This window comes from Callithrix jacchus, chromosome 9, assembly GCF_049354715.1.
Source record: "Callithrix jacchus isolate 240 chromosome 9, calJac240_pri, whole genome shotgun sequence".
NCBI classification, from domain to species: Eukaryota; Metazoa; Chordata; class Mammalia; order Primates; family Cebidae; genus Callithrix; species Callithrix jacchus.
Window position 1 is genome coordinate 103343064 of NC_133510.1, and position 16390 is coordinate 103359453.

At 45.0% G+C, this 16390-nt stretch overlaps 2 protein-coding genes across 3 annotated transcripts in view; both read left to right on the top strand.

The window, feature by feature from the left end:
• Positions 1 to 7157, top strand: part of ACTR6 (actin related protein 6) — a 23896-nt gene extending 16739 nt beyond the window's left edge. Inside the window, exons 10-11 of one of the 2 annotated variants that reach the window (XM_002752899.7) lie at positions 1816 to 1954; positions 5159 to 7157. In XM_002752899.7, coding sequence (XP_002752945.1) covers positions 1816 to 1954; positions 5159 to 5288 — 269 coding nt within the window. In that variant the 3' untranslated portion in view covers positions 5289 to 7157. The remainder of the gene's footprint in view (positions 1 to 1815; positions 1955 to 5158) is intronic. The other variant, XM_009004443.5, reaches the window with a different exon arrangement.
• Positions 6931 to 15416, top strand: LOC144577818 (uncharacterized). Its single transcript, XM_078338164.1, has 3 exons — positions 6931 to 6950; positions 12489 to 13199; positions 15242 to 15416. Exons 1-3 carry the CDS (start codon positions 6931 to 6933, stop codon positions 15267 to 15269), a joined length of 759 nt encoding a protein of 252 aa, XP_078194290.1. The 3' UTR covers positions 15270 to 15416.
• The last annotated feature ends 974 nt before the right edge of the window (positions 15417 to 16390 follow it).

A 16390-nucleotide genomic window follows, 5' to 3' on the forward strand; every position in this document is an offset into this window, starting at 1 on the left:
TTTGGGAGGCCGAGGCGGGTGGATCACGAGGTCAAGAGATTGAGACCATCCTGGTCAACAAGGTGAAACCCCGTCTCTACTAAAGATACAAAAATTAGCTGGGCATGGTGGTGTGCGCCTGTAGTCCCAGCTACTCAGGAGGCTAAGGCAGGAGAATTGCTTGAACCCAGAAGGCGGAGGTTGCGGTGAGCCGAGATCGTGCCATTGCACTCCAGTCTGGGTAACAACAGTGAAACTCCGTCTCAAAAAAAAAAAAAATTATTGATTCATCTTTGATTATAAGTTTTTTTTCTTTTATCTTTTCTTGTGATTATAAATTTGACAGAGGAAAAATCATTATGGTCCATTTAAACTTGAAGAAACATATCTCTCCATGAGTATTAAATTGCCATATCCATTTTAGAAAAGTTTTAATTTAATCCAGATCTGTATAGAATAGAAATTTATAATTTAACAGTTTAATGGTTTTCAGCTATTGATGGATTGACTTATAATTTCTGTTATATTTAGACTAACATACAGGATTAATATTAAAGAGATTGGAATATGATGCTTCATAGTGATTTCATGCCTTAAGTAAATAATGTTCTAGAGTTTTAGAGTACTTTAGTATCTCCCTAGTTCACAAGAAGTAGGCATTGGAGAAAATCTAGCACAGGCCATGTGCTTTCCTCTCATTGAAAAAAAAGAAAGAAAGAAAAACATACTGCTATCCTTACATAATTATTTCACAGCTGTTTTGATATTTCACATTTTATATAAAGTTGCAGTCATGATGTTACAACATTTTGTACTACACTGCTTTAATGTCATGGTAGAGTGAGACTTAAAGTCACTATAAGGAAACTCTGCCCTTGTTTTGGTGAACAGAAACATTAGGTGGGATGGCTGGTACCTGTTAATTCCTGATGGATTTCCCAGTGATGTTTTGTTGGCTTTTGATACTTAACATTTGCTATTATGTAACTTTAATGAGTGTTCATGCTTAGATCCCTTGTTTAAACAAAGATTATGAATGTGGCTGGGTGCGGTGGCTCAAGCCTGTAATCCCAGCACTTTGGGAGGCCGAGGCGGGTGGATCATAAGGTCAAGATATCGAGACCATCCTGGTCAACATGGTGAAACCCCGTCTCTACTAAAGATACAAAAAATTAGCTGGGCATGGTGGCGCGTGCCTGTAATCCCAGCTACTCAGGAGGCTGAGGCAGGAGAATTGCCTGAACCCAGGAGGCGGAGTTTGCGTTGAGCCAAGATCGTGCCATCGCACTCCAGCCTGGGTAACAAGAGCGAAACTCTGTCTCAAAAAAAAAAAAAGATTATGAATGTTTTTAACTATCAAAGGTAAGTATTGCATAACATACGTTTGCCTCAGTGAGATAATATGGAGATTGGGACTTGTAAGTTCAAATGTCATGAAACACCTTGGTTTCATCCTTATGGTAGCTTACAGTCTCAGCCCATAGCAAGACCCCTCCCCCCCATTTTAGAGAAGAATGATTATAATTATCAACTCTTTGTTACTATAGTAACACTTATATATGGCTTACATGAGTGTACAATAAGTAGCCAGTAGTTCACCCTCCTCACCTTAACTTTTAAAGATCTGTGAAGTCATATTTCACTGTTTAATGTCTTCACTTGTATAAACTGTAACCTCATTACAAATCTTAGAGTCGACCTGAAAATGTATTTGGTTTCCCAGCAGTAACTATAATCCTTAATTGCTTATCTGATCCCTCATCCACATCGTTTCAAAAAAGTAAACAGATTTTCTAACGCCTTTTTTCATTTCTTTCTTCATTTCTTCTTTTAAAGAAATGCAGCCACATTTTTTTAAGAACATTGTCTTGACAGGAGGAAACTCCCTTTTCCCAGGATTTAGGGATCGGGTTTACTCAGAAGTTCGATGTCTTACTCCAACAGACTATGATGTTTCTGTTGTGCTGCCTGAAAAGTAAGTGTTGTTTTATATAGAAACAAACATGGAAGTCAGCGTGTAGAAAAGGCAGTATGTTGACTTGAGTTTAAAGCCTGGCTCTCCCATGGTGGCTGGTTTATTTCACCTGCTGAATATTCATTTTTCTTCTTTCAAAAATTAAAATGATAAACCTTACATTTCACTAAATTAAATGGGATAGAAGTATGTACAGTGCCAGTCATTATGTATTGTACACAATGGGACCATCCTGGTCGGCATGGTGAAACCCCGTCTCCACTAAAAGTAAAAAAACTAGCTGGGCATGGTGGCGCGTGCCTGTAGTCCCAGCTACTCGGGAGGCTGAGGCAGGAGAATTGCCTGAACCCAGGAGGCGGAGGTTGCGGTGAGCCGAGATCGCGCCATTGCACTCCAGCCTGGGTAACAAGAGCGAAACTCCGTCTCAAAAAAATAAAAAAATAAACATATGGGGTGATTACTCCCATGTAGTAAGTCAGCCTTGATCCTAAGAGGTTTTTATAGGCAAAGCAATCAAGTTATTGTCTATGTGATTTATCTGAGATGTATTATTTCTTGACAGTTCTGTCAAGAATAGAAATTTAATAATCGAACCATTGTGATACATTTTATCAATTCATAAGTTGTTTCAGAATTTTAAAAAATTTAAATATTTTAAATGACTTTTACTAATGAGTTTTTTAAAATTCAGAATTGTTTTACATCTAACCCATACCCTGTTATGAGAAAAAGTGCATCTCATCACTTCCACTTTAGTGGTTAAAATAAACTAAGGTAGGGCCAGACACAATGGTTCTCACCTTTAATCTCAGCACTTTGGGAGACTGAGGCAGGCAGATCACTTGAGCTTAGGAATTTGAGACTAGCCTGGGCAACATGGCGAAACCTTGTCTCTACCGAAGAATTAGCCAGATGTGCTGGTGTGCACCATTAGTCCCAGCTACTCAGGAGGCTGAGGTAGGAGGATCATTTGAGCCCAGGAGGTAGAGGTTGGAGTGAGCTAGATTGTACGACTGTATGCCAGCCTAGGTGACAGAGCGAGACCCTGTCTCAAAAAACAAAACCCCCAAAAAAAACAAAAAAATGAAAGTAGAGTTTTATAGCTCTAAGGAAGGTTTATAGCTCATCCTATTCAATATTCTTATTTTATAAATATAGAAACAGGAGCTCATGAGTTGGCAAATGCTTTATGGTGAGTTAATAGCAATGATCAGATTAAAACCCAGTTTTCTTACCTTCAGTGAGGACTTCTTACTAAAATACATGTCAAAAAAACCCACCCCTAGTGTTAGTGGCAGAGTTGCAAACAAGACCCCACATATCTGACTCTTAATTCTACAGTTTTGTTTTAAAGCTAAAGTAGAATTTTCCAAAATTAGTAGAATTTAATAGAAGGCTCTCATTGATATCACTTTATTTTACAGCTGTGAGATAAATGAATAAACAATTTTAAACTATTGGATGATTTTTATCACCATTAATGTTTTTATGTTCTCAAGAGTAGAAAGCATATTGGATCCTTATCTTGCATGCATCGATTACAGGCCAAGGGATCCACAGAAATAGGTCTTATTAATTTATTAAATAAATGTTTATTGTATATCTACTGCTTTTTTATATGTATACTTATATATAAATCCATTTTTATAAAAGCATAATGCAAATGTAATAAATACAATAAAGAAACATTTATTGGCCAGGTTTGGTGGACCACGCCTGTAATCCGACCACTTTGGGTGGCCAAGGTAGAGAGATCGCTTGAGTCCAGGAGTTTGAGGTTACAGTGAGTTAGGATTGCACCACTGCGCTCCAGCCTAGGCAATAGCATGTGACCCTATCTCAAAAAAAAAAAAAGAAAGAAAGAAAAGAAATCTTATTTTTTTCTGTAGAGGCAGAGTCTCACCATGTTACCTAAGCTAGCCTCTCACTCCTGGGTTCAGTGATCCTTCTGCCTTAGCCTCCCAAAGTGTTAGAATTACAGGTGTGAGCTACCATGCCCAGCCAAGCTGGGTTTTGGGGTTGTTGTTTCTTTTTGAGACAGAGTCTTGCTCTGTCACCAGACTGGAGTGCAGTGGTGTGATCACGGCTCACTGCACCCTTGACCTCTGGGCTCCAGTTTTCCACCCACCTCAGCTTTCCATGTAGCTGGGACTGCATGCATACGCCACCATGCCTGGATAATTAAAAAAATTTTTTTTGTAGAGATAGGGTCTCACTATGTTGCTCAGGCTGTTCTTGAACTTCTGGGCTCAACCAGTCCTCGCACCTCGGCCTACCAAATTTCTGGAATTACAGGCGTGAGCCACCATGCCTGATATTTAATAGAGATAAAAGTCTTACTCTGTCATCCAGGCAGTTGTGTGATGATAGCTCACTGCAACCTCGAACTCCTGGGTCCAAGCAATCCTGCCTCAGCCTCCTAAGTAGCTAGGACTACAGGTGTAAGCCACCACACCATTGATTTAACTTTTTTCTTTACCTTTTATAGATTTGAAACTCTAAACTGGGGAAGAAGAAGAGTAGAAATAGAATTGAGTCATAACACAAAGTATAACCTTAGTTGTAGATAGCAAAACCAAACTATACCTGCTCAAGTTTTACCTGTTGTCTGTGTCCTCCCACATAATTGTTTATTGTATCCTATGTTTTCTGTTTCATTTATTAGAGGCAACAAAGTATAGCAGCAAAAGTACAGACTGTGAAACACTTCTGAGTTAAATCCTAGTTACAGCCTAAATTCTAGTTCCAGACAACCTCTCTGAACCTCATTTTTCATCTAGAAAGTGGGAGTAATAGCTATTTTATGGGTTGCTATGAGAATTATTGAGATGACAGATCTTTGCCACATACAGAATTTAGACTCAGTATGACAGTTTTTCCTTTTAGGCATCGTTTGATCTTTTGCTTATATATATTTTTTTTTCTTTAGAATTAGAGAGTCCATAAATTCAGGACGTAGGGAAAAAAGGAACATTTACTATTTTGTAGCGGTGATAAAGGTTCCTTTCCTTTTTAGTTTGCTCTATTCATGTGAAATGTATGCTTATTTCTGTACCTTAAATGATTTTCTTTTGGGTAAAGCTTGCCACGTTTTACTGGCGAAAAACGCAAATTACTTTTGCACCAACCTAATAGTAATTTATGTTTCAGGCATTTCAGTTTTCCTGTAAAATTATCTGGGTTCATTTATACCTTTATTTTCAGCCCTATTACTTATGCCTGGGAAGGTGGAAAATTGATATCAGAGAATGATGATTTTGAAGATATGGTGGTAACAAGAGAAGATTATGAAGAAAATGGACATAGCGTCTGTGAAGAGAAATTTGATATTTAAACAACATTTTTCAATGAAAGTCTTGACTAGTTGTGACCATAAGGTTTAATTTCAAAGTTTCTTTTAAAAGAGGTTAAGGAACTGTGTTACCTTTCATCCTAAGAAAAAGCCTTGAATTTATGTAAATACTTTGATCCATTGCTAATTTTCAAAGGCTTCTTAGGTTATTACAGTAAACTGTAACTTAGTCCACATTTTCATTTGGGAGCTAGACCAGCATAACAATGCTTATGCTGTTTCCAAGGGTAGGTATTATTTTTCATTAAAAGCAGAAAGGATGAATGCATTTTAAGTTTAATTCTTCAGAGCTGAAAGCACAAATTTAACTGCCTCACTGGTCAGATTTCCTTAGAAGGTAGTTTTGTGTGATTGTGACTAAAGTATTTTATTTAAAAATTGTCATCCTTATCTATACATTCTAAAGTTGGAAAGACTGATCTTATACGAATGTAATGTTTATTTTATACCTAGAACACATTTAAAAGGGTGGAGACTAAATCTAATAAATTTTTTTGGTCACTACTGTGTTGGCAGAATAGCTTATTTCACTCATAAAAGTACTGTACTATCTTTTTAGGAAAAAAGCGATTTGAAGTAAACTCATGGTTGTTCAAGAACTCTTTTTTTGAGACGGAGCCTTGCTCTCTCACCCAGGCTGAAGTGGGCAATCTGGGCTCACTGCAAGCTCCACTTCCTGGGTTCAAGTGATTCTCCTACCTCAGCCTCCCAAGTAGCTGAGATTACAGCTGAGCGCCACCACACCCAGCTAATTTTTGTATTTTTAGTTGAGACGAGGTTTCACCATATTCAGACTGGTCTCAAATTCCTGAGCTCAAGTGGTCTGCCTGCCTCAGCCTCCCAAAGTGTTGGGATTACAGGCCTGAGCCACCATGCCTGGCCTGTTCAAGAACTCTTGATAGAAAACTCTTTTAAAACAAAACAAAGATCCACAATAAACATTAAAGTGTTAAAGATTCCAGCTTTCCAATTTTAGGAAATAGCTGACAGTAACATCAGTGAATGGATCAGGTAGGTTTTTCTGATTGCAAGCAGTAGAAACTCATTTGGGCTGTCTTCAGCAAAACAAAATTTGTCAGCATGACAGAGAATCGCTTATAAGGTCTAAGGAAAGCTGGGTCCACAGCCTTAGGAAAGATAAAAACCAGGGTAATTTTGGAATCTTAAGTTACAGAAACTGAAGGACAGTCCTTCTAGAGCCCTGCCATCAAAATATCTCAGCTCTTATATTTTCTATCTTATGTCATTGTGTTCATGAATCAAATTTCTAGCAATCTTTTTCCTCTAACCAGGATTATGTACCTAGCCTGTAGCTCTAGGGGCTTAGATTGACGATGCTTCTGCGATGGCCTAGAGTGAAAGAAAGTAGTCTCCCAAAGGAAAACTGAAGTGAAAAGATGAATGCTGGTCAGGTTGAAAGAGCTGTCCACTTATAGTCATAGATTATATTGTTTTAGGGCCTGGTCATTCCTTCCTAGACCGAGCCTGGCATTATAGAGTTGCAAAGTGACTGTGATACTTGGTTACTGGCATATAATCATTGGACAGTGTAGCAAGAAGATGCTGATGGTACAAGAAAAATTCTTGCAACCAACCAATATAACTGTGCTAGAAGTTCAAGGTGATGTCACTGGAGGTAGAAAAGTAAGTCCTCATTTAAAGTGCATTACCTGTCTGGACCTCATCCTGAACAACAGAAACGCCAACCACATGTTCTTCCTTTGAGGAACTGGGTCATTCCTTAAAGCTGCCTTTCCTAAACATGCCCCAGCCTGATGTTTACGTTCTGCTGAAAATGGTGGGTATGTGTTTTTTCACATGCTTATTACAGTAAACTAATTTCCATATAAACTATGTCTCATAGTGTTCATTTTTGAGCCACAATTTTTTTTTTGAAATTAACATAAACCCCAATCCTTTATCACTAGGATCAAAGCTTTCATCCATTTCAACAGCTATCTAATTTTGAAACTTTATTGCTAAATATAGATGTTTTAATATATTTGATTTCAAAGAACACTTTTAACATTAGCTCTATCTGGAGACAGTGTAGATTATAAAATATTGGCTCTAAATAGTTATATCTGGAGTGATAATTTAAAGATATGTCTTGTTTTGGAAAAACATTTTTGAATTTTTTAATTCAGTGATGATTGCCTCAACACAGCAAACTGATCATGTTAACCTGTTTCTCTACCTGTTCCAAATCCCATTAAATGTCCACTGGGGAGGGGAAGGAGGTAGTTGAGGGAGGAATACACAGCGTACACTTCAATGCTATTTGAGATACGGTATTTCTCAAGCTAGATGTTGGGCACTGGGTATTCATTTTATTAGAGTCAATATTATGTGCATGAAAAAATTCTATCTTTTGTAAGATTAAATCCATAAGTAATTCTAGTAAACAAAAAGTAACTATTGATGTGAATTATCTAAAGTATGAGAAACAAATGGGATTAGATTGTCAGAGAAACAAGAATAAGAAAACCCATATCCCAAATCAGGGCAGGAGAAAACTACCAAAGAGGTTAAAAAACAATTCCAGAGTTATTTTAATCTCAGGATGAATAGAGAGAATAAGAGAAAACTGGGCATGGTGGCATGTGTCAGCAGTCCAGCTACTCAAGAGGCCAAGGTGGGAGCATTGCTTGAGCCTAGGAGTTTGAGGCTCCAGTGTGCTACAGTCACACCTATGAGTAGCCACTGTATTTCAGCCTAGGCAACATAGTGAGACCCTGTCTAAAAAAAAAAAAGAGTAGAAGGAGATCATGTGTTAGCCATTAAAAGACTGAAACCTACAGCTGTGCCCTACTCCTATATTGTTATTGAGATTAAGCAGTAAAAGGGGTTAAAGTGTAAAGGTTGGAAAGGAAAGACTAGAAATAATTTCATATCCCCTAAGGGCATCAGAGTAAGAAGAAATTTTTTTTTTTTTTTTTGAGACAGAGTTTCACTCTTGTTACCCAGGCTGGAGTGCAATGGCGCGATCTCCGCTCACCGCAACCTCCGCCTCCTGGGTTCAGGCAATTCTCCTGCCTCAGCCTCCTGAGTAGCTGGGATTACAGGCACGCACCACCGTGCCCAGCTAATTTTTTGTATTTTTAGTAGAGACGGGGTTTCACCATGTTGACCAGGATGGTCTCGATCTCTTGACCTCGTGATCCACCCGCCTCGGCCTCCCAAAGTGCTGGGATTACAGGCTTGAGCCACCGCACCAGGCCCAAGAAGAAAATTTTAATGGAGCTGTGAGTTGTATCACTGAACTCTGATTAAAGCCAAGAGCTTGGACCTTATTAGAAAGAATTCTGACAGGGCAGGGCCCTAGGGAACTCCGCACATCTCCCTCCTGTTTTCCTCTCACTGCCCCCCTGCCCCAGGTGGGTAGTCAGGAGTTTGAGACCAGCCTGGCCAAACATGGTAAAACGCTTTCTCTACTAAAAATACAAAAAATTACCCAGGTGTGTTGGCAGATGCCTGTAATCCCAGTTACTCAGGAGGCTGAGGCAGCAAAATTGCTTGAACCGGGGAGACAGAGGTTGCAGTGAGCCAAGATCTTGCCACTTCACTCCAGCCTGGGTGACAGGGTGAGACCCTGTCTCAAAAAAAAAGACAAAAAACTTGCTTAATGGATGGATTGAACAGCAGAATGGACACTAACAGTGTGCTGAAAATCTGGGCTGGGTTTGGTGGCTCACCCATGCAATCCCAGCAGTTTGGGAGGGTGAGGCAGGTGGATGGCTTGAGCCAGAGAGTTCGAGACCAGCCTGGACAACATGGTAAAACCCCATTTGTACTAAAAATACAAAAAATTAGCTGGACAGGATGGTGGGTGCCTCTAGTCCCAGCTACTCGGAAGGCTGAGGCACTAATTGCTTGAACCCAGGCGGTAGAAGTTACAGTTAGTCAAGATCACAACACTGAACTCCAGCCTGGGTGACAGAGAGAGACTGTCTAAACAACAACAACAACAAAGACTGAAAATCTGAGTTGGAAAGAGGCTGAGGGAATTTTCCCAAAATGTAGCATAACTGAGCAAGCACTTGGGATGGCTGGGGAAAGAAGCTAACCAATGTCCATAGTGTAGGTTACACTGTCCGCCTAAATATTAAGAGCCTTACCTACAGAAGAGGGCTTTTGATAAGAAAGTTTTTGATAAGCTTTCACACAGGAAACAAATATCCTTGCATTTGGGGCCTATTCTTGAGTTTCTCCACATATTTCCCTAAAGCTTCTAATTCCTAGGTTTCTCTTTTTTTTTCTTAAAATTTATTTTTATTCATTTTTGAGATGGGGTCTTGCTCTGTAGCTCAGGCTGGAGTGCACTGGCATGATCCTGGCTTACTGCAGCCTAGAACTCCTAGGCTCAAGTGGTTTTCTCACCTTAGCCTCCAGAGTAGCTGAGACTGTTTGGAAAACTCTGCCCCTACCATGAAAGCTCTCTCTTTCCCTCCCCCACAAAGAGGCTCCCTTATCTCTCACTCTACATACCGCCCTAGCCCTCCCGCCCGGCCGCAGCCACCTCCCGCAGCTTCTGCCTCATCAGCTCTCCCCAGCTTCCCGCCGCCCGGCTTCCCGCCGCCCGGCTTCCCGCCGCCCGGCTTCCCGCCGCCCAGCTTCCCGCCCAGCGGTTCAAACTGACCAAACGTTGCCCACCACCTCGGCTTTCTCAGCTTCCCCACTCCCTCAGCCCTTCAGCCCCCTATAAAACAACCCTGCCCCTCTGAGCAGGGCGGCCATTTTTTCCTTTTCGTCCTGGCTGGCCCGCCCGGAGGTTCTTTTCTCTCAATAAAGCCTGAACTTAAGACTTTCTTCTAGCCTGCGGTCCGGTTTTTTCCGAACGAGCTCAGTCCTCCCGCAGAGGGTAGGTCGGACAAGTGGTGCCGAAACCTGGGACGGGAGGGGCCATTGGCCCTGCCATGGCCCCCCTCCCCGACCTACCCAACACTGGCCCTGCCACCTCCACGCTCCGATTAAGGTAAGCCAAGTTTTTCTTGCTTTGCCTTCCCCCCGCCCCCCTCTCCTCTTCCTACGGCACGGTGCAGTCGCTCCCCTCCGGTGTTCCGCACGGACTCCTCGCCTAGTCTCGGCCGAGCCGAGGAAGTCCTCCATTCCGGCTCCAGGAGCCTTCGAGGGATAGCCGCCAGACGGGGGATGCCCCTCTGATCACTTCCCTATCTGTACTTAATTGTACTCCGGGGAATTTGCAACGAACGGGGACGCCTTTTCGTTGCATCTGCCCATCCGCGCCGGAGAGTCTGTAGCTGCGCCTGCCATGGGAAATTCGGAGTCCAAAATACCTCTCAGCACCCCCCTTGGGTGCTTGCTGCGAAATTTTACCAAATTGGGATATTCCCAAACCCTCAGAAAGAAAAAGCTTGTCTTCCTGTCCCAGGTGGCTTGGCCCCAATACAAACTCAGTAACCAGTCACATCGGCCCCTGACTGGCACTTTCGATTTCAACACCCTCCGAGATCTTGACGATTTTTGTTGCCGCACGGACAAGGACAATGAAATTCCTTACGTTCAGGCTTTTTGGGACCTCTGTACCCACCCTGACCTATGTTCTTCCTGCTCCACCTACCAAATCCTCTTAGCTTGTACCCCTCGTAAATCTTCCACCACTACCTCTCCCCATCCCTACTCCTCACCGGAGGATCTGCCTGAACATCTGTCCTCTGCTGCCAATCTCAGCAACCAGTCGCCATCAACGGCACGCTCTTCCCCCACTCCCTCTGCACCTCCTACCTCAGAGGTCATGCCTCGCTCTTCCTCTACTCCCTCCGAGCCCCCTCCCTCAGAGGCCGCACTTCCTCTTGCTTCTCCGGTGGCGGCCCACACCCGCTCCCACGAACCAACTATCCTGGCCCCACTCCGAGAAGTAGCAGGCGCGGAAGGTTTAGTCAGGGTCCATGTTCCTTTCTCACTCCAAGACCTGTCCCAAATTGAGAAACGTTTAGGATCCTTCTCAGCTGACCCATCCACCTATATTAAGGAATTCCAATACCTCACTCAAGCCTACAGCCTCACTTGGCATGATATTCACGTTATCTGTTCCTCCACCCTCACAGTGGAAGAGCACGAGCGCATCCTAGCAGCAGCCAGAAACCAAGCAGATAAAGACCATGCTATAGATAACCAGATCCCCTTAGGCCCCGAAGCAATCCCAGGTGAAGACCCCCAATGGGACTATCAGGCTAATTGAGGGTCTGATATACCCAAGAGGGACCGCATGATTAGATACCTCCTCAGGGGAATGGATGCTGTATCTAACAAAGTTGTAAACTATGATAAACTGAGACAAATCACCCAACAACCCGATGAGAACCCCGCCCTCTTTCTCGCCCGCTTGCAAGAAGCCCTAGTCTGGTATACTCGGATCAGCTAGATCCAGCCTCCCAAAACGGGGCCACTGTATTAGCCTCCCATTTTATCTCCCAATCAGCACCCGACATAAGAAAGAAACTAAAGAAAGCAGAGGAGGGGCCAGAGACTCCCATCCAAGACCTGGTAAAAATGGCCTTTAAAGTATTCAATGCCAGGGAAGATGCGGCTGAGGCTGCCCGCCAAACTCGCATGAAGCAGAAGGCTGCCCTCCAGACCCAAGCCCTAGTGGTGGCTCTAAGGCCGGCAGGAAACCAGAAGCCCAAGGCCGAAACCCATGCCCCTCCGGGGGCATGTTTCAAATGTGGAAAGGAAGGACACTGGTCCCGAGCCTGTCCACAACCACGGCCACCAACTAAGCCTTGCCCTATCTGTCAGCTCCCGGGACACTGGAAGTCAGACTGCCCCAGCTTCCCAAGGGTGCCGGTTCCTCAAAACAGACACACTGGCGTTACGCAGCCGGCGGTCACCCTTGGTAGGGAGGAGCCTGCTTGCCAGGAGCCGACCTCCGAGGGAGCTCCATTCCCCAGTCTATTAGGGCTGCTAGACAACTAGTGCGGCCCTGGCTTTCCGACTCCAGTTACCCTCGCCGAGCCAAGGGTCAAACTTCAGGTAGTGGGTAAAAGTGTCTCGTTCTTGCTCAACACGGGGCTACCTACTCCGCACTTCCTTCCTATTCTGGCCGTCTCACCCCTTCCCAGGTCTCGGTCATGGGAATCGATGGGACCCCGAGTATCCCCTACCAAACCCCACCGCTCATGTGCTCATATAACTCCACTCCATTTACCCACTCTTTTTTAGTAATCCCCACCTGCCCAGTACCCCTCCTAGGACGAGACATCCTTTCAAAGCTGAAGGCCGTCATAACCTTCCCCACCGCCAGCCCACACAGCCTCTTTCTCCTAGCCCTCAATACTCTGCCTCAGAACTCCAGACCCTCCAGTCTACCCCCGGGGTACAGTTCAAGGATGACTGGGCCTTCAAGCATAACCTCCTCATCCTCCCTGAAAAGCAAAGGTACCAAATAATCCAAGACATCCGCAATTCACTCCACATTGGGCCTAAAGCCTTATACCGGTTCCTCAACCCACTTTTTCACCCCCACCACCTCCTCAGTACCATACAGGAAGTCCAGTCCTCATGTACTGTCTGCGCAAAAACTAATTCCCAGGGTTCCTGTCATCCCCGGTGCCAGCTTCATCAGCTATGCGGGTTCCTACCTGGCCAAGACTGGCAAATTGATTTTACCCATATGCCAAAGCACAAACAGTACCGGTATCTGCTAACCATTGTTGACACTTTTTCAGGCTGGACTGAAGCTTACCCCACAGCCTCTGAGTCTGCCGGGACAGTGGCCACTCATCTCATTCAAGACATCATCCCACGCTTTGGACTCCCGGCCACCATACAGTCAGACAATGGCCCAGCCTTTATCTCCAAAGTCACTAATGCCATTTCTACCTCTAGGAATTCAGTGGAAGCTACACGCCGCCTACCATCCTCAGTTCTCTGGTAAGGTGGAACGGGCCAATGGCCTAATAAAGGAGCATCTGACCAAGCTCATGCTTGAGCTCCGCCAATCCTGGGTAACCTTGCTTCCTATCGCCCTCACCAGGTTGAGAGCAAGCCCCCAGGGCCCATCACAGCTTAGCCCGTTTGAGCTGCTGTACGGTCGCCCCTTCCTACTTTCAACTCCCCCACCGCCAGAGACCACTCCTCTAGACAGCTACCTCCCCTACTTTACTCTCCTTCGCAGCCTTCTCTGAGAACACGCAAACGCTTCTCTTCCCCAACCCACCCAGCCATCTGAAAATACACAGAAAGTCTCCCCCGGGGACTCAGTTCTTATCAGATCCCTCTCCCCAAAGTCCCTCGCCCCCAAGTGGGAAGGACCATACACAGTCCTCCTTTCCACTCCATCAGCTATAAGAATTGCTGAAGTCCCATCTTGGGTTCACCTGTCTCGGGTAAAAAAGGTCCCTCATGGACCCTCCCTATGCTGGAAGGCTGGTCCTACTGGCCCTTTATCTGTCAAACTTACCAGGGCCTAGCAGCCACACCCCCTACAGATGGAGATTCTTCCTAACTGAAAACTATACCAAAACCACCTTCATCTGTAATACCCCCCCATACAGCCACAACCATCTTCTTGCAACTTCCGACTGCCCCGCAGCCGGATGCCAAAGTGCCATATATCTAAACTTCACCAAATTCCGCAACGTCCATACTACTATACCTCTCATGTGCTTCAACCATGACCAACCATCAGGAGCATGCAATAATACTCCTTGGCACTCCTGCATGGGATGTACTTGGATGAGCTGTCGACTACATATAGCTGTCAAGTCCACAGTACCTGCCCGATCTCAGCTCAAAATCATCCCAGACGTAGATAGAGAAGGAAACACCATTATCGGTTCTACACAGTATTCCCTTCTCATACCTGACCCCTGGGACAACCGGTGGAAAAGCCCCCAGAAGGCTGCCGTGTATGACCACATAGATACCAAATATCCCTCTTCCCACCTGTACATCTGGCAGGCATACGTACGTACAGTCCACCAAGTCCACTCTGATATTAGCCTACAAGAAAAATCTCTGAATGACCAATTGCAACCACATTTGCCTCCGTTTTCCTGGTTAACCTTTCTCCAAGAAGGAATCAATTTAGCTAACCTCTCAGGATTAACTGACCTAACCTCATGTCTCATGTGTGCCTCCTTAGGACAGACTCCCTTCATTGCAGTCTCCTACCCATCCCTCTCAACCTTTCAGCCTCAACTTCTTCCTTCTCCCCCATCAAATAAGTCAATCTCTACACTCCACCTGATTTTGAACAGTTACCTGTGTGCTATTCCCTAGGCCGAAACTTCCCTAGCTGTAACAGAACTATACTGGTAACCACTAATATAACAGCCCCACGAGGAACGTTTTTTTGGTGTAACAGGACCTTAACAAAAACTCTCTACATTGGCCTTTCCTCATCTCTTTTATGCCTCCCAGTGACCCTAGTCCCTCGACTCACTATATATTCCCCAGCTGAATTCCAGATGCTGCAAACTCCCCATTGCCGCACCCAACGAGCTGCCTTCCTACCCATTGCCGTTAGAGTCTCCCTTGCTGGTTCAGCACTTGCAGCAGGATTAGCAGGAGGGGCACTAGTCCACTCTCACCTGGCCATAGCCCGACTGACCTCACAATTCCAAGCAGCTATTGATGACTCTACTGAGTCTTTAGCATCACTCCAACGACAGATCACCTCAGTTTCCCAAGTTGCCTCGCAGAACCGAAGAGCCCTAGACCTGTTCACTGCTGAACGAGGAGGGACCTGTATCTTCCTACAAGAAGAGTGCTGCTACTACATCAGTGAATCCGGCCTAGTAGAAACCCGAATCGAGAGCCTCCAGAAACTCAAAACTAACCTGCAAAATCAGAAGTCCTCGGCTGAAGCCACAGCGTGGTGGTCTTCCTCTATGTATACCCTCTTGTCCCCATTGCTTGGGCCCCTAGTAGCCGTTTGCCTAATCTTACTTATTGCTCCTTGCTTTCTACAGTTCCTACAGCGGCGCTTTCAAGAACTGACTCGAGTCACCATCCATCAGATGTTGCTCCAACCTTACCCTGAACGAGTGCTAGAAGCAGACCTCTCCCCAAACACCCAGGCTCCTTAAGAAAAGAGACCTCTTCAGAACCCCCCGTCGACTCTTGTCAGCAGGAAGTAGCCAGAGAGACAACCTACGCCCCTGACCCCCTCTTTTTCTTTTCTTTAAGGAGTCGGGAATGTTTGGAAAACTCTGCCCCTACCGTGAAAGCTCTCTCTTTCCCTCCCCCACGAAGAGGCTCCCTTATCTCTCACTCTACATACCGCCCTAGCCCTCCCGCCTGGCCGCAGCCACCTCCCACTGCTTCTGCCTCATCAGCACTCCCCAGCTTCCCGCCGCCCGGTTTCTGCCTCATCAGCTCTCCCCAGCTTCCCGCCGCCCAGCTTCCTGCCCAGCGGTTCAAACTGACCAAACGTTGCCCACCACCTCAGCTTTCTCAGCTTCCCCACTCCCTCAGACCTTCAGCCCCCTATAAAACAACCCTGCCCCTCTGAGCGGGATGGCCATTTTTTCCTTTTCGTCCCGGCTGGCCCGCCCGGAGGCTCTTTTCTCTCAATAAAGCCTGAACTTAAGACTTTCTTCTAGCCTGCGGTCTGGTTTTTTCCGAACGAGCTCAGTCCTCCCGCAGAGGGTAGGTCGGACAGAGACTACAAACTTGCTCCACCACATCTGACTAATTTTGTTATTTTTATTTTTAGAGATAGGGAATCTCGCTATGTTGCCCATGCTGGCCTCAGACTCCTGGCCTCAAGTGATCCTCCTGCCTTGGCCTTCCAAAATGTTGAGATTATGGGCCTAAGCCGCCATGCCTGGCCTAGGTTTCTTATCTTGTAGTTGTCAAATCACTGACCCTCTGGTCAAACCATTAGCTGTCATCTCCACCCATATTGTGAACCACCAGAAATATTGCTCTGATTTCTCCCTGGGATAATTTCTCCTCCCCACTGTGGGTTAGGTGTGCACAGCAGCATGTGCTGCCATCAAGTGGAAGTGGCATATACAGGACTGGATTCAGACTGGTCTTAAGGACATGAGTCAATTTTATGAGCTATTCGCAGCTTCTCAGGAGGCTGATGCAGGAGGATTGCTTCAGCCCAGAAG

Coding starts and splice junctions, on each gene's coding strand:
- LOC144577818 (XM_078338164.1), top strand. CDS start 6,931: ATGTCACTGGAGGTAGAAAA. Junction 6,951..12,488: donor ATGTCACTGGAGGTAGAAAA/GTAAGTCCTCAT, acceptor ACTCTTTTTTAG/TAATCCCCACCTGCCCAGTA. Junction 13,200..15,241: donor CTACCATCCTCAGTTCTCTG/GTAAGGTGGAAC, acceptor TGCTTTCTACAG/TTCCTACAGCGGCGCTTTCA.